At 43.3% G+C, this 21,325-nt stretch overlaps 1 protein-coding gene across 1 annotated transcript in view; it reads right to left on the reverse strand.

Annotated features, from left to right (window-relative positions):
• Positions 1 to 9,038: 9,038 nt before the first annotated feature.
• ADSS1 (adenylosuccinate synthase 1) overlaps positions 9,039 to 21,325 on the reverse strand; it is a 29,606-nt gene continuing 17,319 nt past the window's right edge. The window contains exons 9-13 of the mRNA XM_045016598.1: positions 19,778 to 19,932; positions 18,263 to 18,387; positions 14,283 to 14,380; positions 11,791 to 11,940; positions 9,039 to 10,298 (exon numbers count right to left, since the gene is read on the reverse strand). Of these exons, the coding sequence (XP_044872533.1) occupies positions 10,246 to 10,298; positions 11,791 to 11,940; positions 14,283 to 14,380; positions 18,263 to 18,387; positions 19,778 to 19,932 (581 nt within the window). The 3' untranslated portion in view covers positions 9,039 to 10,245. The remainder of the gene's footprint in view (positions 10,299 to 11,790; positions 11,941 to 14,282; positions 14,381 to 18,262; positions 18,388 to 19,777; positions 19,933 to 21,325) is intronic.

Raw genomic sequence — 21,325 nt, forward strand, 5'->3', positions numbered from 1 at the left:
ATTGATTAGTTTCGTTAGAGTTGGTATGGCAACACCCATTTTTTCATGTTCTCTGTATATATATATTTTGCTACTGTATTTTCCACTGCATGCATCTGATGAAGTGGGCTTTAGCCCACAAAAGCTTATGCCCAAATAAATTTGTTAGTCTCTATGGTGCCACAAGTACTCCTCGTTGTTTATACTTTCTAACATGTCTAACGGTTGGCTTTTGGGTCATTTAGCCTGCAGGGTGCTTAACCCTTTCTGCCAGTTGTTAAGTTTTGTATAAGATTTATTGCAATTATATACAGTGGTAGCTATGATTGGCATGGTTATATTTTAATTAAACAACATCACAGTTGGTAAACATAAATGTCACTGTATGACACAGACTAACAAGAAAAAATTTCCATCAATAATAACTGAAGTTTGCGGATAGGCAAGTAAGAAAAATGCTGCTTGAGAATGTATTAGTTTGATTTAAGGATACTTAGTTTATATATTTTGACATGGGATGTTGACAATTTGCATTTTAACATTTACAAGCTTTAATTTTTTGAATTTTTCTACTGTCATTAAATAATTACTTTCCTGACCACCGTATTGTCTGACACCCCTCCATAATTTCCAAGAACTGTGAAAATGGAAATGGATACAAATAAAAAAAAGCTTAAACCCAATAATTTTCCACAACTGTGAACATTTAAATTGATAAAAGTTGGAAAATGCAAAAATAAACATCAATATTATCCATCAAAATTAAAAACAAAACTTTATTCTCCCATGCCTAATTATAGCCTGTCAACCTTAACAAGTCAACATGTTTACAAACTCCATGGAAGGTGCTATATATTCAGCAATTATCTGATAGCAAGTGCCAAAACAAAGTTGTGTATTATTATTTTATAATGAATATTTATATTTTTAGCAGCAGAGATCATGGTTCTAACATTGATAAATAAATATATGCATCAAATAAAGTTTGATAAATGAAGAATAAATGCAGATTTAGGGATATGCTCTTGACTATAGTGTTTTATGCCAAGATGCTGCAGTCGATGTGACAGCCAGCACTAGCTATTAAATTAGCATGGTTTGGACAAATTTCATAGTGTGCTACTATTCTATCAACTATGCTATACCAACAACATTCTTGCTTTCCTCCACTAGTGCTGCAGGGTATTTCCAGTACTGTGGTTTGATACTTTGTTACAGGTCTGTCATTGTTTTTTGCAGCTGGATAGGTACAGGTGTTACAAAGAGGCCTCTTTATTTATTTTTTCTACACGTCTCCCTTAAGGGTTTCCTTTTGTTTTCTTCCAGATTATTTTAATCTAGCTATAGAACTAAAAAAGAGAACTATGCAGCAGTGCTCCTTCTAATCTTTCCCACCCATGTGCAGAATGAATTTTGTTATGTGCACCAATATGGACACATCACCTCCATATTGGTGCACATAACAAAATTCATGTGGCGGGGGTGGGGCTGAGGGTTTCGGAGTGTGGGAGGGGGCTCAGGGCTGGGGCAGAGGGTTGGAGTGTGGGGAGGTTGAGGGCTCTAGCTGGGGGTGTGGGCTCTGGGTGGGGCCAGGGATGAGGGGCTTGGGGTGCAGGCTGCCCTGGGGCTGCAGTGGGGAGTGAGAACTCCTCCCAGCACTCTCTCCCCACAGCAGCACCTGGTCTGGGGGGAGAGGCACCTCTCCAGGCCACGGCAGGTGCCGGGTTGAGGTCAGGGGAGGCGTGCCTCTCCCATGGCCATGACAGGTCTGGGCAGGGCTGGGTTGAGGTCAGGGGAGAGGCACCTCTCCCACAGCTGCGGCAGGTCCGTGCCAGGGCTGGGTTCGGGCTGTGGGAAAGGAATCTCTCCCTGCCACAGCCCTGAGCACCTGTGCGGCGCATAATAGGCTCACTGCCGTGCAGTTTAGAGGGAACTTAGCTATGCAGTAGTGCATGCAAATATCTGAGCACAAATGCACTAAATATAATGAACCCATTTTGTCCACGTATAAGGTATTTAGTCAATCATTTGTATCCACAGTTACTTTGTGTGCACAAATTCTGGTTTATGCATACAAATATGGGGTTATGCAAGCTCTACAGTCAGGCATATTTTTCCAGGTGCACCTGTTACACCTAGATTTAAAAATGATTTGCATTGGCAATCAACTTTGCCACCGATTGAGTAAGTGATGGATCATAGCAAAGCAAAAATATATTTTTTGTATCATTTTGCAATGTAATGGGTATTTGTTACGGGACAACAGGATACATTCTGTACTAAATATTTCCCCTTTGTTCACATCCTGAGCCGGAATCTCAACTGGTGTAAGCAGAACCATGTCATTTTATCTCAGCTAAGCATCTGGTCCCCCCTTTCAGTGTTTAATACAGGATTATGCAGAAGTGGACCGCAAAATGTGTCTATTTTAAATATATGTGCTCACATCTGAATAAATGCTAGAGACAGTATGGTTTAGGCAATGTCTTTTATTGGATCAACTTACGCTGGTGAAAGAGAGAAGCTTTCAAGCTTACACACAGCTTTTCTTCCCAGTGGGAAAGGTACTGAGTCACAGAGATGACAGGGTGGAACAGTTTGTTTAGCGAAAGCAGTTAACACATATTCTAAGAGACCATTCAACGTCTAGGAGGAAGGAGGGCTAATGGGTTATTCATTGTTTTAATGAGCCATAAATCCAGTGTGTTTATCGAGTTCATGAGTTTTAGTGTCTAAGAAAATTATAAAGTGGTAGCTATGTTAGTCTGTATCAGCAAAAATAACAAGTACTTTTAAGTCTCTAATGTGCCACAAGTACTCCTCGTTGTTTTTAAGAAAGTTATGAAATTGTGCTCCCAGGCTTGTCTTTTGAAGGTATTGGCAAGGTTTTCTTTGAGGACAAAGACTGAGAGGTCAAGTATGGTTTATAGAAATAAATGGAAGACTTCAGTTATACACTTTTGCCTACTTCTTCTCTCCTGAGTACCAGTTTTACACTGCTATAATTCCACTGGGCCCAGTTCTGTCTTCAAATTGGTGTAAATCAGAAGTAACTGGAGTTGCATTGAGGTAAAACTTGCGTCAGAAGAGAATCAGGCCCAAAGACTTATGTGCAATTACTTCTGATGTACACTAATGTGAGAAGAGAATCGGACTTGCTAGTGGTGATTTAGACACCATACTGATCTGGCAACTAAAATATCATATTGCCTGATTCTGATGTTATTCACACAGGGTTTACACCAGATTTACAACATTGTAATGAGATCAGAAGTTAGAACAGTAATTTTTAAAAAAAGTCACTGGTGAGTAGTTATTAATTCAGAGGAACACATTCATGCTGTTAAATTGCCTGTGGTATAAGCATATAGTAATTTTTTTGTGGGTTTCTTCTGTAAATTTGAGTTTTGTGGTTCACAGAAAATTATTTCTCATCATAATATTTAAAGAATTTCAGTAACCAATAAGGGCTTTCAGAAGTACACTACACCCACTTGTCCAGAAGCAGGATACAAAATACTAAAAAGATCTCTCTTGGAAACCTAACACTGGTGGAGGACAGATTGTACTGAGGCATGCAACCTAGTCCTAAACCCTGGTGCATGTACTGCATTTCTGAATGTGAGGTATATCCTCTCTGAACTGCAAATACATTACAAATAGACAATTATAATTTTTCAAGGGAAAAGGGAAAGATTGACAGACATTTGGTGAGTCAGTGTAAAAATCTATTTTATTTTTATCTTTTGAAAAATGCATTTGCAGGCCAGAATTTGCTGCAAAAAAAAGTAAATTATGCACTGAATATGCTCATAGTCTTTTTTTTCTGTTATTTATTGCTTATAGATGGACTCAATGGGGCGATAAGTAAATACTTAATTCAGACTATTTGTTTGTAAAAATGAACATCTACAGTTACTAATTAATAACATGGGCAGGTATTTTGAACTCCCTTGAATTTCCTGTAAATATAGTAGATCAGAAGTAATCTCTGTGGGCCAATACTGAAGTACTCACTCTTCTCTCATAGGGCTGGCTCTAATCTTGCAATTCACTTGAGTAATTCCTGAATTGGGAATTCATAAATTGGGCCATAAGTTAGAGCCCAGTTGCCTCAGCCTGGAGTAAAATCAATGGGAGGAAGAGATTTCTCCCTGATTATTCTGTTGGGGTGGAGGGAGAGTCCAGTCTTTTCACCCCATTTAATAGGCTGCAGTACCAATCTACAAATCCTGAAATCCCTCAAGATACAATGGTGGCCAGGGTTTTTTCTGCAGAGTTTGATGAAGTGGGCTGTAGCCCACGAAAGCTTATGTCCAAATAAATTCTCTAAGGTGCCACAAGGACTCCTTGTTTTTTTTTGCTGAGAGTCTTTGGCACCAGGTTTTTTGGCCGTTTAGCTTTACTGGAGCATGCAGCCAGCACTTCTGCATCTGATGACTGCCTGGGGAACTCCTTTAATGGGGTGCCTACACCATAGAGGAGGAACTTTTAGAGAGATAACACAGTTGGGAGCTGTCTTTTCTTTCTGCCCTGATTCCTACAGGATCCACTGGGAGGGGGAGGGACAGATGATGCACCAGCCCACCCACTGTGTAGATTCCCAGATGCACAGAGTGCTCTCTGAAAGACTGTGTGGGGGGGGGGGGGGAGGACAATAGAGAGGATGGAGGTTGGTATGGAGAAGGGGTGAGGAAACCCCCCCCCACTCGCTCAGGGGAGGCGTGTGATCCATGCATACAGGCCCACGTGTGTGGATCAGGCCCTCTGTAAGGAGTAAGTAGGACCTGTGAAATTTGGCTCCATAAACAGTCATTATTGTTAGAAAATGGTTAAGACCAGGAATGCCCTTTATTTAGTATGTTTCTACAAAGTAAAAATGGTTACCCAGTTACCACAATATTTCTCATCATGCCCCCCTCCTTCTTTCTGAGTCTGGACCAGGAGAGGAGTAGAGCATTCTCCACTGCCCAGCTGGACTGATCACAAAGCAGAATTTTTCCCATGGAGGGCTCCTGACTGGTAGCTTCAGCATACAACCCAGTCTCCATTCTGCCTCTGGCAGCTCCAGACACACCAGTGCCTTATAAATTGGGCCCTGTGTAAACCACAATTTCATGGAGGACACAGAAATCATGAAAATGCCCCCAAACTGTGAACGTTAGTCAATTCCAAGGATGGAATGAATTCTACAAGTTAACAGTCAATTTCCAGGATGGAATACATTTTAGTTGTAAAACTGATTAAATTAACTTGTAAAATTCATTTCATCCTTTGAACTGACTAATGTTAACTTGTAAAATTCATTCTGTGCAAACTCAGTGAAATTCAATACTTTGCCATTTGCACTGTCATTAATTTTCTTTAAAAAAAGTAAATTGATTTACACAAGTCCTTATTTATGGGGTGTGATGAAACTGCTTTAGAGGCCACAGTTACCAGTCAATGCTCATTCCATTGAGGGTGTCTTCATGTGACTGTCGGAAAGCAAGTCAACCTTTGTAGGCAAGATTTATCAACTGGCAACACAGAAGTCTCTCCAGTCCCTTGTCAGACATTACCTTCAGTAGACGTACTGACCTGGTCTCTCGCTCATTGGATATGGACACTGAAGTAAAAGGCCTGTTGTTGCAGATTGGTTTCAGGAGATAATGAGAAATGGAGATTTTCCTGCCTGTAAAACAGGATCCCGAAAGTCCCTACCCCCACCAATCTGAAGGCCTGCCATATTGTAGGGGTTGGTCTTAGTTATATTAGGTGAGATCATTTTTTCCTTCCTTTCCCCAATGGTGTGTTATGGATGGATTTGTAATGATAAAGAACTGTAGAGAGTTAATTGTTCAAATTTCTTTAAGCAATTTATCATGGAAAGAATTCACTGGAGTCAGTCACGAGATGTTCAAAGGGAAAAGTTCAGCTTCATGAGTGAAGTAAGTGTGTGTGTCAGTTAAGTAGGAATTGCTAGCCAGGACTCCAGATTGGTGGAGATAGTGGTAAAATCCCCAAACCTGGTTTATAAGTAGGAAAATCACCCTATCCATTCCTAAGAATATACGAATGAAATGCCAATAGTAAATATCTGCTACTCATATCTAGAAAGAAAATATCCACTTCTCACGCAAAGCTTCTTGATAATTATTTTAAAAGCATTAGGAAACACTTGACTGTTTCTGGATTTGAAAGTAGTGAATTTTGTCCCCAAACTCTCAGAAATATTTGTTTTTAAATGAATTTAAATGTGTCTTTGAGGGTAAAATAATGAAGTGAGATTTCAAAGTTTTCCTGCAAAATCTACATGGGTGCGTGGGAGTGTGTATGTACATTTTGCACATTACTTTGAAAACTCTTCATTTTATTTATATCAATTTATAAAATGCAGCTGGCTAGTGCTGTAAGAGCATATACAGGTCAGTTAAAAAATACAGGGAAACCACCCAAAAAGCTAGCATATGTTAGGAAGTGTACACCTGATTATGAAGGCCACAATGTGATGGCAAGTCTGACAAAAACCTGTCAAATACATGTTTTACCTGAATGGTTTAGTAACTTTTTTTACTGTAATCCATCACAATATAATACCGTATTAGTAGACATTTCCCCTTATTCTCCCATCAATACATCTAACAACATGATACATGAACAAATTAAAAAAATTATTACATTCAACCTGTGTGCAAAGAAAAATTAAATTAGCCAGAGTGATTATTATTCTAAGCAAAGGTTCCAATCTAAACTAGTCTGCCACAGGAAACAGTCAAGATAAATGTATGGTTTACATCAAACATGTTCCTTTTAAAAGTCTGTGTCACTACATAGCCTGTAAAGAACTTCTAAAAATAAAGGCCTGAACCTGTTCACACTGAACACAGTGGCAAAATTCCCAGAATTCAGGAGGGGAAGAAATCTGATTTAAAAAAACCCATTCAATTCAATTAAATGCAAGAGAACAGTGGAACAGAACAGTGTCACAGGATAATGGTCTGATGTGGTGCAAATCAAGGGTCTCAGTGCGCTTGGATGAGGCCCTAAAGCAAAGGCAAAATGGAACGGCACTTCATGGAAAATAAAGATCTAGGTCAAGCAAGAGACATTGATCCTGTGACAATCAATTTATAATAACTTCATGTTTAATGTACCAAAATGATTTATTTAGGGTTGATCATTTAATCTGATGGTTGTTGGTACATTGTGAGTAACTGTTACTCACTGAGGCCCTAATCCTATAAAACTGAACAAAGCCCAAATAAAATGACTATGCGCTAATGAAAATGTGCTGAGCACAGTGGGCTGAGGGAAGGAATCAATCTGAACCGTCTAATGGATGACTGACACGAGATTGAGCCCATTGGAAATGAAACTTGATTAGCAGTGCATTGCCAAGAGTGCTTGTGCTTAAGATACCTCATAAAATGGGCTACATTTTACAGTGTTAATAATAATACTTAGCACTTACAGAGCGCCTTTCAAAAGTGCTTTATAAACATTACATAAGGTTTGAATCCTACAGTCCTTACGCTGGCAGAATTCCCATTGACTATCAATGGGGGTTTTGCCTAGTAAAAGAGAAGAGTAAGTACCACAGGATTTGGCCCATATTAATTAATCCTCATAAAACCTATAGTAAGTATTATTATCTGCCATTTTACAGATGGCAAAACTGAGGCACACAGGTTAAATGACTTGCCCTACGCCACAGAAGAAGTCAGGGTTAGGACTCAGGAGTTCTTGTGCTTAAATCACTGGACATAAAGGACTAGAGTGTGGCATAGAGCCATAGGAGCCAGGTTATATGGACTCATGGGGAAAGCGGGCCCATCCCCAGCCATGGTTACCTGCCTGACTGGACCAAATATGAGTGGCACTGAGATCTGGTGCAGAGGGTCACAATGACACTCAAATTTGGCCCAGCTACCCCTCTGCCAGGCCTTACCAAGTATGGGGGTCTCTACTCCTTATACCCCCACTGAAGGCTTCATCCTCTGACTCCTGGCCCCCTACACAATTTTTACAAACGCAGCACTTATCCAAAAAGCCACAGGCTGTGCTGGATAGGGTGTGAAGAGACTGCACTGCAGCCAGAGGAGGGTGCAGAGGGACTGTACTACAAGCCTCAATGCATCTTTGTACGATAATATAAACTGCTTTACTACCTTGTCATTATACAAGCCATGGCTGCTCATATGTCATGTTTACTTTAAAAAAATACAACAGACCTTAAATGTTAAAAGATATCTAGATAATTGTAAGAGATGGGACAACATAGGGGAGTGCACACGAGGTCACTGGATCTGGAGGTCCATGGACAGATCTTATTTTTCCCCATTCTGCACCCAAGGGTACCACCATTTTGGATGCCATCACTCCTGGAAGTACTGTCTCAAAAAGGGGCGTTTTCACAAAGGAAATCATGGCATTAATGCACTGGGAACCAGCAGAGGCGGTGATGCCATTCCTAGATGTGCGCCAAGGCATCTGGGAATGTCATAAAAATATTGGGCTATATTCTCCCCACCTGTGGAAAAACTTACAGAAAAGTCAATGTGCTCTGAAAATTCCACAACTTTTGGAATAATTCAGTTTCTGCGGCATTCTCCTCTCTAAAAGAGGGGCTTGGGCCACACAGAGAGGGCAGCCAGCACGGCCTTCTAACCATGCAGAACCAGAGGATCCATGAGGAAATCCAGATCCATCCCTGGAAATTTTGGAACCTCTGTGCTGTACCTCCTTTGCCCAAACAGCTCAGCCCTGTCAGGAGCTGTGCTGTCATATGCTCCCTCCTTTACAGGGGCGGCTCCAGGCCCCAGCAAGCCAAGTGCATGCTTGGGGCAGCATGCCATGGGGGGCGCTCTGCCGGTCGCCGGGAGGGCGGCAGGCAGGCCGCCTTCGGCGGTGTGCTTGCGGAGGGTCCGCTGGTCCCGCAGCTTCGGTGGACCTCCCGCAGGCGTGCCTGCGGAGGGAAGGCTGGTCCCGTGGCTCCACCGAAGCCGCGGGACCAGCGGACCCTCCACAAGCACGCCTGCGGGAGGTCCACCGGAGCCGCGGGACCGGCGACCGGCAGAGCGCCCCGCGCGGCATGCCGCCGTGCTTGGGGCGGCGAAATGTCTAGAGCCGCCCCTGCTCCTTTAGCACCAGGTATCACCGCCTACAGTTTGGTGAATGGGGTCAAAAGCTGGGAAAGAGAGTTAAGGCTGCGACTAGCAGCATTAAATCATACACAGATTTATGCTTGGAAATGCACCAGATTTGGAGGACAGCATGCCACCATACAGCTGGCGCTCTCCAGTGCCTCACCACCTATGCCCAACAAAATCCGGGTTGCTCCAGACGTACAGTCTTTGCATGGAGACACATCTCAGATTCAGGGAGAAGGTGCAACATGCTGCACTGACTCTACTCCCTCCCTCCCCCACATGCCATTTCTGTGGCTTTGGGGGCCCTTTAAACCCTTCACCACTCCTCTGATTTCCTTTATTTTGAGGGAAGGAAAGCTCCTCTGCCAGCCTCCATGTGGGGTGCCTGTTGGTAAACAGGAGATTTGAAGGAAATACATAGGCAGCTCAGCTATCTCCAGTTTGGCTCATCCCCAAAAGTTACCTCAGTTACTGGCTTGTGTCACTGTGTGATACAATCACTGTAGCTTCTCTCCCATTTATTTAATAGGTTGTAAAAAAAATCTCAGGCTTCAAGCTAATCGCATTTGCCTTGCTTTGTGTAATCAAAAATGCCTACCTAATTTTATTGTGTTTTAGGGATTGAGGATCTACATAACCAGGCCAATTTTAAATGCAATATATATGTCCTATTGCTGCCAACCCACAGAAACAGGAATTATAACATTTCCCTTTGAAGAATAACTTCAGCTTTTCCAGTCGTTCAGTAACGACTGGAAAACGTTCAGTATTGTCAACAGTCCGAAGAAATAACTCCATATGGACGTAAAACACTTCTGAATAGCAACATGGCTCAAGTCAGAGAAAAAGAAAGAAAAACACTTGATTTTTCATTCCTGTTCTTATTCAGTTACTGACTTCTTTATGCTTTTGCGCATATGTGTGTGAGATAAAGATGGTGGCTACCAAACAGATTTTTATCACTGACTATTTGCATTTACTGATAAATGAAAATATTAATGTATACAATATATATTTCTTTCTAATCATTTCCTAGAAGAACATTTTGGTTTTAAACAGCATCTCCATTTTAACGTGGGAGTAGTAAGGAACAAATGAACATTAAATTGTGCTTCTCATCACTGATGTTCTTTGTTTAAAATAGCTGTATCACCGACTCTCTTGATTTTCCAACTCCAACCCATTTTACTGGCGAGGGAGAGAAGGGGAGAGAAACGACTATTAGAACACTGACTGGGAGTAAACAGTATAATTAATTAATTTTAATATTTTTCATTTTTTAATATGAAGTTTCGGTACATAATCACCAACAAACTCCACACCTGAAACAATGTGCTGAAAAAGTGTCTCTGTTAAATAGTTTCTCCTGCTGTATCACTAACACACAGTATACTGGAGCATTGAAAGCATGGAGTAATTATGCCATAAACACAAAGCATTGCAGTTTGAAGGCCTAACAGAAGGGTGAGGCACTTCAGTTGCATGTTCAGCTGTCATTATCTGGGGTGATGGGGTGTCTAGCTAAACCCATGCAATCTACAGCAAGAATTCTGTCAGACTTTATAGTTGTCTTGATGTGGACATGAAAACCATGAGACACAAACACCATAGCATGGTTAAATATGTAGGTTGTCACTTTATTTTAAAATGATTACACAGATGGGGTAATCATTCCAACTATCTGGTAGGGTTCATCCAGTGAAGCTCTCCACTGGCACCAATGTCCTTGGGTACTACAAATGTGAGGGTCAGTGTGAAGGCCATGCCCTCTCTACACTCTAAAGGCTGCCAAGGGACCCTGACTGGAAGTTAGAGCCCCAAACACACTCGCCTCCTCCACGTCAGAGGTAGAAGATGTAAGATGAGCGGGGAGCTACATCTGCATGAGACATGGAGACATATCTGCTCACCATGCATTGCTGCTCCCAGGACCATATCCAGGCAGCCCACTGAGTTACAGGGACCTCCATGAAACACCTTCTAACCTACTCCTCAACTGCACTGGAATATGCCAAAGTTGTGACAAGTAATTGACAGTCACCAAATCCAACCTCCTGGGTGCTGGCTGGAAAGTGAAAACCCATATGGTAATTTGCCACTTTTGACATATGGGGAAAAACCCTTTCAGACCCCAAAACTAGGGATCAGTCTAATCCTGGAGTCAAAGGAGATCTGTCAACTATATCAAGGGAGGAAATGGTAGGGCTGAAACAGGTAGCCCAAGATAGCTACTTGGCTAGGCAGGAGATGGTAGCAAACTGCCTCCCGCTCCAGCTCCTGCAGGCAGGAGCCAATCCCATGGTCCCATTACCCCCCCACCACCATTAACAGCAGCAGTGGGTGGGACAATCTTCAATACCTGACTCAGTATGTGATACCCTTCCCCCTTCACACATACACCCTGAAGCACAAAGAAGGGAGTTGGAGGAAAGGGAAAGAGAAAAGCAACATCCCCCCGGACACATAAGACAAGTGGGAGGAAGGGGGAAGCAGAGAGAGAGAACATACAGCATGCTGCCTTAGTTGCTCCTGGTTGAGATCTCCCACCTGCCCTGCACTCTGGTGTCTCCACTGCTTCAGGCTCCATCAAAGACCTATACTGGCTAGCAGGCTGAGTATTCATTCACAGTCTCATGTACATGCCATGGCCTCTCCATGAGCACAGTGAAGAGACATTTACCTGGCACTCCAACGTGGTTTTCCACACATCGAATATAATTCTGTGCCTTGGGTGGGAGATCCTCCCATTTCCTCGCCCCGGTCGTGTCAGTCTTCCACCCAGGCATTGTTTCATACTCTACTTCCACCTTCTGCAGTATCTCCTGATTAGCTGCGAAAGCACAGTTAGCAACAAGTAAGACTACAATAGCTTCACTTTAAAAGATATCTATAAATCTTGAGCAGGAAAATTTTAACTAAATGTTTAAAAAATGAAAAAAATGACTTATGAAAAAGGAACATTTATAATGCTGAGCCATCAGTTCACTCTATTTACTAGTACTGTTGTTGACTGTATATCCAAAGATAATCAGAGAGCACATCTACACTACAAACGTAAGTCGACCCACGTTAGATCGACCTACAGCCACAATAGTAATTACTGCGGTGGCTGATGTCCACACTACCCCCCTTCTGTCGGTGGTGTGTGTCCTCACCAGGAGTGCTTCCACCGACTGAAGAGGGGCAGTGTGGGGTGCTGAGAGCCAGGGCACTCAGCTCTGCGCAGCTCCCTGCCAGCTGCCTCCCGGGCTTCTCGCCTCCCCGCTCTCAGCCGGGAGCAACGCCCAGGGCTTATCACCTCCAGCAGAGATATCAGCACCCAGAGTCAGGTTGGCTGCTGTGCTCCCAGCGGGGATCTGGGACCGGGGGCGGGGGGGAGGGGAGGCAGCAAGTCTCCCAGTGGGGAGCCTGGGCAGCAGCCCAAGCCAGGAACCTGGGTGGCAGCCTGGCTTGGAACGAAGACCTGGCAGCAGCCCGGCTGGAGACAGCTAACAGCTGATGTAAGGAACGCAGTGTATACACAGACACTGCATCCCCTAACTAGACCAACATAAGCCCTACGCCTCTCGTGGAGGTGGAGTGATTATGTCGGTGTAGTACAACGATGTAAGAAACAAGGCTGTAGTGTAAACACTGACATAGTTAGCAGCTTATGTCAACCTAGCTCTGTAGTGTAGCCCAAGCTTCAGTCCTACAGAGGAAGACAATTCTGATTAAAAGGATCCAGTTTGTTTGGTTTCATTTCCTCAGTACCCTGTGATGCTATATATAGAGCTATACTAATGAGACACTATTTCTAGGAAGATAAGGAAACAATTATTTTAGGCCTTATCTACAGAAGCTTTTTTTTTTTATCAGTTCAACTGTAGAAGTGGTAGCAAAAATGGGAGCCAGCACATTAAGCGGTGTCTCATCTCTAGGACAGAGTAAAATGCTGACAACTGCAGGCAGCCCCTTCCACACAGAACTCTCACCATCGCTACCACCCATGGAGCTGAACTATTTGAAATGGTGGGAAATTTTTGACCCAAAGGTCTACCACTGGCAAAGCCTTAGACCATTGTGGTTTGGTCAGTGGACTGTTCCATGACTGCTCAGTGTAGGCAAGCAGTCAGAGCAGTCAGGGACTCTGCATAAGTTAGGGAGACCCTGTGTTGTTTCATTAGGCCTAGGCTGTTTAGTTTGGGAACTAGAGAGCCAGGGGGAGCTGCAGGGTCACTTTGTGCAACAGTCTGAGTAAAAATAGCAAGTTTGTACTGACTACAAGTGAGTCTTGTCTCTTCCGAGGAGTGACATCAGCAGGGCATGGGAACAGCAACCACTCATGGGAGAAAAGAGTCTACTTACTGTAGCCATTCTAATCAACTTAGGAGTTAAACTGAAAGCCTCCAGAGGGAGCCCTCCAGCTTAAAATGCAATGGGAGTTGAGCATCTAACTCCCTTAGGCTGCCCTAGCCAAGGATACTTTGGCACAATGCAGGGCCTTGGAGAGGGAGGAGTAAAAGTGAAAAAATAGGCGGGATCCTCAGGCTTAGAGAACACCATTTGGGTATGAAAATCAGAGCATGAAAAGCTACAAAGCATTACAAGGTAGGCTATCATTAGACCAGTAAGAGTCCTAACATCTGAAATCCCATGTCATTTTAAACAAAAGTCAAAAAAGTTTTAACATGTATTGAAATGGGAGGTATATTTTTATTAATTACAATGTCAACTGCTGCTAATTATAGTGGCACTCTGCAAAAAGAGCAAAGCTGTTTGTGTCCAAGTCTCAGCTTTTACAACATAACAGTACTCCCTTTACTTTTCCTTTGCAAAGCATGATTTCATTGACTTATTCCTGAGGCTGCAGCTCTCATTCATCAAAGATTAAAATGTAACAAACAGACAACCCTCCCCCACAAAAAAAAAAACAACCCACCCAATATCAGTGTATATACACAGCCTGATTCTCCATTGTCCTATACCTTGGAGTCATTTACACCTGTACAAAGTGACTGTAAAACTATACTATTCTGATTTGGTGGGTGTATTTTACGCCACTTTGCTTTAGTGTAAATTCTTACAAAGTGCTGGGCAACAGAGAAGCAGGTCTGGCTTTTAAGTACAAAATACTTAACAGAAAAGAGAGAGAAAAAGTGATCACCAAGGCTTTTTTAAAAAAAAACATACCTGGAAAATATGGAATTCTTTTTCCAGCCAGTTTGTAAGCAACACTGATTTTAATCTCATCAAGGACATCCAGAATATCCAGTTTTGTTAATGCCAGACTGTCCAGAAAAACATTGGATAAAGTTACACATAAATTGAATCCTTCTATCATCGTCTTCTTTAATCCCTTCCACCTGCTTTTTCTACTCTTGTCCTCATAGACCAAGCTCAGCCAACCCAGTATAAAGGAAAATTCAGACATATTTAAATTATGAACGTTGTTAATTGAATTCATGCCTCTGTGATGACCAAATTACCGCACTTTACTTCCACACATTTGCCTGCTCATATAGGTGAACAACAGTGTGTTCAATCACATCCTTTAAATGTAATTATCACTGAAAAGTGATTATGTGAAACGCCACTTTTAATTATCAGGCCTGGTCACTGTATTTAGATGCACATCTTCTTACCTTAGTGGTACTACTGTTTACTCGCGTTATCCTTGGAGAACTAACAAGGCTAAGAGAGAAAGAGCTGAGTTCTATTTTTCCTTCTGCATCAACAGAATTGTTTAATAAGTTCCAGTTACAGGGCCAAGCACTTACCCCTGTGTAAACCCACTGATGGCATAATTTGGCCTACAGAACCTTTATTCCCAATGATGATATGCAGTCGGGAAAGATCTCAGCTTGACTTTCAGATCCCTAGGTGAGTTAGTTTATTTAATTAACAGCCTGGCTATCTTTTACCGAACACATTTCATGTAGAAGTCATAAAGGGATAAATAGTGGAATCTTAAGATGCCATTTTTGCAGAGTCACTTTTCAAAGTAGAACTGCATTTGAAAATAGTAGCCAAATATCTCTAAAAACAACATGTCTGATCCTCAGTGGGTATCTATCGGTGTAGTGCCACTGATATTTGCATCAATCATCTAAGGATCTAGCCGGACATATGCAAGTTTTCAATGTTAGACTGACTTTGGGTGGATGAAAGAGTCATTTAAAATTTGGAAAGAGACGCACAGGGCTGCTGTTCTTTGCCTCATTCATGGCATATACCAGTAGTTCCAAGTTCTCAGTCAGGAATACACAGCAGTCTTCCACGTGGTACATCAACTCATCTAGATTTCTGCCTAGTTTTACAACAGGCTACGTAAAAAGCACTAGTGCAGTAAGTACAAACTAAAATGTCATACAATGACTTGTTTATACTGCTTTATATGCTATGAAATATAAGTACAATATTTATATTCCAATTGAGTTATTTTATAATTATATGGTAAAAAAGGAGAAAGTAAGTAATTTTTTGGTAACGGTGTGCTGTGATACTAACGTATTTTTATGTCTGATTTTATAAGCAAGTAGTTTTTAAATGAGGTGAAACTTGGGGTCTGCAAGACAAATCAGATTCCTGAAAAGGGTACAGTTGTCTGGATAGGTTAAGAGCCACTGGCATATACCTCCCATTGTTGCTTAGGTGTCATGAGCCCAAATCATCAGAAGTATTTAGGCTCCTTGCTTCCACTGAAATCAATGGAAATTAGAAGTCTAAGTTCCTTTGAGGATCTGGGTCAAAGTCCCTAGGATTACCAGATTTGCTGATGGGGAAAACAGTAATTACATGGAAAAACAGTAATTACATGTAACTGAAAAGAAAACAGAATATAGTTCTTTAATGTCACTTCCACAAAGAATGGAGCTGCATAGGTGAAAACAACATAGGGCCTTGGGTAAACACTAATTTTACAAAATGTTCAGATAACTTACTGCAGAAAGATTGTTTCATATTTGTTTCATGACTGATAAAAATCTATATTGTCACACCCTTAGAGACATAGTAAAGCTGACCTAAGCCCCAGTATAGGCACCGCTAGGTCAAAAGAAGAATTCTTCTGTTGACATAGCTACTGCCTCTTGGGGGGAAGAGAGAGGGGGTTTACTACAGCAATGGAAGAATGACTTTTGTCATTGTAGCAAGTGTCTACACTACAGCAGCATAGCTGTAGCTGTCTGGTATGATATGAATGGGTCGTTAAGGCAGCGGTTCCCAAACTGGGTCATGACCCCAAATGTGGTTGCATCATCAGCAGATGGGGTTGCAGTGATTCCTAGTGTATGGAGCATGCCATTTTGCTCTTCCAAATGGCATCATCCATGCTGTCTGGGGTCTCAGCAGGAAATACTTCATTAAAATGGGGTTGTGCCAGCAAAAAGTTTGGGAAGTCCTGCATTAAGGACTGGCTGGGACCAACCCATATCAATGGAAGGCCCAGCAGAGAGAATGGAAACCCCAAGGACTGAACAACTGACACTTAACAGGAGGCTCCCATCTTGACTGGTTGGAGCACATATGAACTCAGCAGGAAGACAATGCAGGGTGGTGACCAGAGGGGGTGATAAGAACTGGGCTCACAGAGAGATTCAGAGCTCCTACCTGGGACCCAGGCTACGTCTACACTACAGCAGCTGTGCCGCTGTCAGGTCTCCCACGTAGCCGCTCTATGCCAACGGGAGAGAGCTCTCCCATCGGCATAATTAAATCACCCCAAGGAGCAGGGGTAGCTATGTCCACACCGAGCTTCTGTCAGTGAAACTTATGTCGGTCAGGGGGTGTTTTTTTCACACCCCTGACTAATAAAAGTGCTAGTGTAGATGTAGCCTAAGAAACAGGGACCGAGATAGGGAAAGGAAACAGAGATGGTTCCTATAGTTGTATGGCTCAAGAGGGAGCCCTGGAATTGGCCAGTATGAACTATGCCTTAACATTTGCTTCTCTGTGCAAACCTCAGGACTTCCCAACACTGTGTTGCAGTTCACTAACAAACCCTACTCTGTTTTGAAAATGCTACCTGGTGACACTGCAAATTCTCATGGAGGTGCATTGATCTCTGAAGATGGTGCAAGTCCCTGAACAGGAGTCTCTCTGAGTTGGGATCAATGGCCAGAGCTCTCAGTTGGAAGAGGGCTGCAGCCCAGAGGTTCTGTCTCGGAGATGTGGAGTCTGCATGGCCTGCCCTTAAGGAAAAGTGGGACCTTTGGGGGCGTGGCACACTGATGGGGTACCTCCAAGGGACTGTTTGAAAGCTGGGACATTGCACAGTTCCATAGGCGCTGACTTCCCTGCTTTCCCCTGGGTGCTCGACTCCCCATCTGCTGCCGGACCTGCCCTCACTCCACCCCTTCCATGAGGCCTCACCCCCGCCCTACCTCTTCCCACCCCTGCCCCACCCCCATTCCAATCCCTTACCCAAAGTCCCTGCCCCAACTCTGCCCCCTCCCTGCCCCTATTCCAACTCCTTCCCCAAATCCCCGCCCCAGCCCCAACTCTTCCCCACCTCCTCCCCTGAGCACAGCATGTTCCCGCTCCTCCCCCTCCTTACAAGAGCCTGCTAACACCACCAAACAGCCAGGCGGGAAGTGTTGGGAGGTAGGTGGAGGAGTGGGGATGCAGCGCGCTCAGTGGGGGAGGAGGAGGTGGGGCGGAGGGTGAGAGGAGCTTGGCTGCCAGTGGGTGCAGAACATCCACTAATTTTTCCCCATGGGTGCTCTGGCCCCGGAGCACCCACGGAGTCGGCGCCTATGCACAGATCCTGTGGCTCTTTGCCAGGCACTCTAACTGACCAACCAATGTTTACTGGATTCAATGGGAGTCTTTCTGAATGCACGAGGTAAAGAATGACAGACTGAACAACTGCTGCAGCAAACTCTGATACACTGACACATTCAACATCAGTCATTTGGTGCAGAACAAAGTAGAGTATTGTATCAGAATGTCATTATATCACACAAAGTGTCTAGCTCTCAGAATAAACATATTCGCATTGCGTGGGCATTTAGGTAGCAGTCTGAGATTATTTTCCCTATGACAATATTCTATTGCATTATTGCTTAAAATGTAACACTTAACTGCATTGATATTGATGTTACCTACATATTTTATTCTGTGGAGAACAAAATTATCAGTTCCAAATGTAGCGCAAAATCTGTGATGCTTACGCAGTGAATCCATTGATCATGTGCGCGTATCTCAAAATGACAAGGTCCAACCAGCCACAGCGCCTTTTTCTGCCTGTGGTTACTCCCCATTCATGGCCTCGGGACTGCAAGATGTCTCCAATTTCCTACAGGAAGATAAAGAGACACGGGTGGTGTTTCAACAACAGAGGTAACAAACCTCAGCCTGTCAAATCAATTTTTTTTTAAAGTAAAGCTTAGTTCTCTTTAAAGGGGACTTCAGTTGAAGCTAATGCCCCTATCCACAGAAACTGGTACAGCACGGCATCAACAGTATGACTTTTCCCACAATATGCCTCAATATGCTTCAGTGTGACTGGTTCTTATTTTGGAGGAGCCCCTATCCCCCTTCATATAATGAGAAAATCTTCTTAGCAATTCAGCCCCTGATTTCTCTGTTAAGAGTTTGTTATTTCTTTGCACTCCCTCATCAGTATGTCTGTTTCCATCTGGTGGTTTTGGGGAGGAGGTGTGCCATTTTTGTCTTTGACCGTAAGCTCTTTGGGGCAGTAACGATCTTTTTGTTCTGTATTTCACATAGCCTAGCACAATGGGGTCCTGGTCCATGACTGCGACTCCTGGGCATTATGATAATACAAATAATAAATATTAATAAAAAGTGTCATTATAATAATACAATTAACTAAAAGTGTGAGCTAGTGCCCACTGGGATGGCAATTTTTGTTATGTGAACAAAAAGAAGAGGAAAAACCTTCCCATGAGGAACTGAACCAGATCACCAATTGAAAGCTTGTCTCTCTCACCAACCCAATAAAAGCTATTACCTCACCCACCTTGTCTCGCTAATATTCTGGGAGCAACCCGGCTACAACAACACAGCATACAACAATGGAAGAAATTTATATCTGTCATTTGTTATGACAGGTACAGAAATTGTAATAGAATGTCATCACATCAGTGTTGTCTGCTTTGACAATAAACATCTCAGGCTGCCATCAGCTGAGTTACACTAGGGATGAATATGGTCCCTTGACATTGCCTTGGCATTTATGTGTCAGCAGGAGATCATTATCCTGTTACAACATTCTATCCCATTGACCTTATTTCTCGGTTACTGTAATGTAATGGGTTTCAGAGTGGTAGCCATGTTAGTCTGTATCAGCAAAAAGAATGAGGAGTCCTTGTGGCACCTTAGAGACTAAGGCTGTGGCTACACTTAGCACTTCAAAGAGCTGCCGCTGAAGCGCTAAGTGTAGTCAAAGCGCCAGCGCTAGGAGAGAGCTCTCCCAGCGCTGTCCGTACTCCACCTCCCTGTGGGGAATAACGGACAGCGCTGGGAGCCGCGCTCCCAGCGCTGGGGCTTTGACCACACTGGCGCTTTGCAGCGCCGCAATTTGCAGCGCTGGAGAGGGTGTGTTTTCACACCCTGCTGCAGCGCTGCAAATTTGTAAGTGTAGCCAAGCCCTAATAAATTTGTTAGTCTCTAAGGTGCCACAAGTACTCCCCGTTCTTTCTGTAATGTAATGTTAAACCTACGTTTATCTGCTCAGTGGGAAAGGCTCCAATTCCCACTCTAGTAGTGTATGCCTTCACCACACCATATACTTCGCCAATGTTCTGAGGAGGAACACCAAGTCCAGTGCATACACCACCCACGGTACAGTTTGATGATGTCACAAATGGGTACGTGCCTGCCAAAAAACAAAACAAAACAGCACAACCTTGTTTCAGTGGTGATGGAAAACAAAGGCTGCCCTTCCTTGTATTAATCAAAGATGGGCTTGCATTTGTAACTTCACTTGGTTACCACAGTGGCTAAAGTGGATTGACACTACAGGAGAAGCTTTCACCACAGGAGGTGAGAGGGAGGGAGAAGTACTGTTTACCCAAGTCAAGGTGAGGAGAGGTAGCAGTTTAGCAGAGGAAGCTGAGCTCTGCTCCTCTAATACTCCCACTTGCTGATCAGACTATCTTCAGTTGTATAATTTTTTTCTCTAAAGTCTCATCAGAAATTTAAAGGTGACTTCATTCAAATTAAGATAACTTTATTGACTTGTGCTTCCATGTCTTATATGGGGGCTTTCAGAGTGCCCAAAATGTTACCTCTGCCAAATTAAGAAAACCACAGTACTTTCACAGTGAAATTTATCCTGATGCAGAAGGCCCACACAAAGTCATATGCATACATCTCTTGCATCCCATTTAAGACTGGCTGTCAAGATGACATTCAAAGCCAAGCCTAGGGGCTGCAATGCAGGATTGCTGGGGAAGCAGCTGCATGTGTCTACATCAGCCCCCTCAGTCTGGCCTGTAAAGCCACAAAAGAGCAGTGACTGTATAGCCACATTCATGTACATCAGACAGTCCTAGTAACCTATACAACTGGCAGAGGGCTTCAGCTTCTTTCCCAGTCTACAGGATGCTGTTCAGCTGCCTTACACCTTGGATTTCACCTCCCTGCTGTTCTGCACTTCACCCTCATGGAGCCCAAGTACGCAGAGGCTTTATGTGGATGCAGTGGATATCAATCTTACAGCATAACAGAAGCATAGAGTATTGTACAGGCTGCCTGCACTGGGATGAATTTCATTCCCAGTGAACATGAATTATTCTCAACAGCATTTTAGTGAAACCTCTGTGTGTGTGCACGCACACACATGCAAAACTGCCATTGACTGAAATGGGGCCAGGATTTCACCTCTAGCCTCTTAAGAAAACTCCTGTTACTGGTGCACTGCCTGAGTAACCATGCTATACACCTGGCAGATCACCATAGGTCAAGGGAAGGATAATTTTTTGTTGCTGCCTGACCATTGTACTGATCACCCCAAATCCTCTCTATACTGGGGTACCAGAAACCCCTCAGAGTACAGTTCCACAGTACAAGGAAAGCAGTAACCCCTGTGCAAGCTTGAAGAGGTGGGAAGGTTTGCCCCATGCATGGTATGTATCCTCCTCATTGCATGCAGATCTCTGTGCACCAACAGGGCAAAAAATCTCACTTGGAATCATCTACTTTCAGCCATAGAGCACAAAACATAAAAGATGAAAAGAGGACATGGCCATCTGCAGTCTACACATACA

The sequence above is a fragment of the Mauremys mutica genome, chromosome 4, assembly GCF_020497125.1.
Source record: "Mauremys mutica isolate MM-2020 ecotype Southern chromosome 4, ASM2049712v1, whole genome shotgun sequence".
Lineage (NCBI taxonomy): Eukaryota > Metazoa > Chordata > Testudines > Geoemydidae > Mauremys > Mauremys mutica.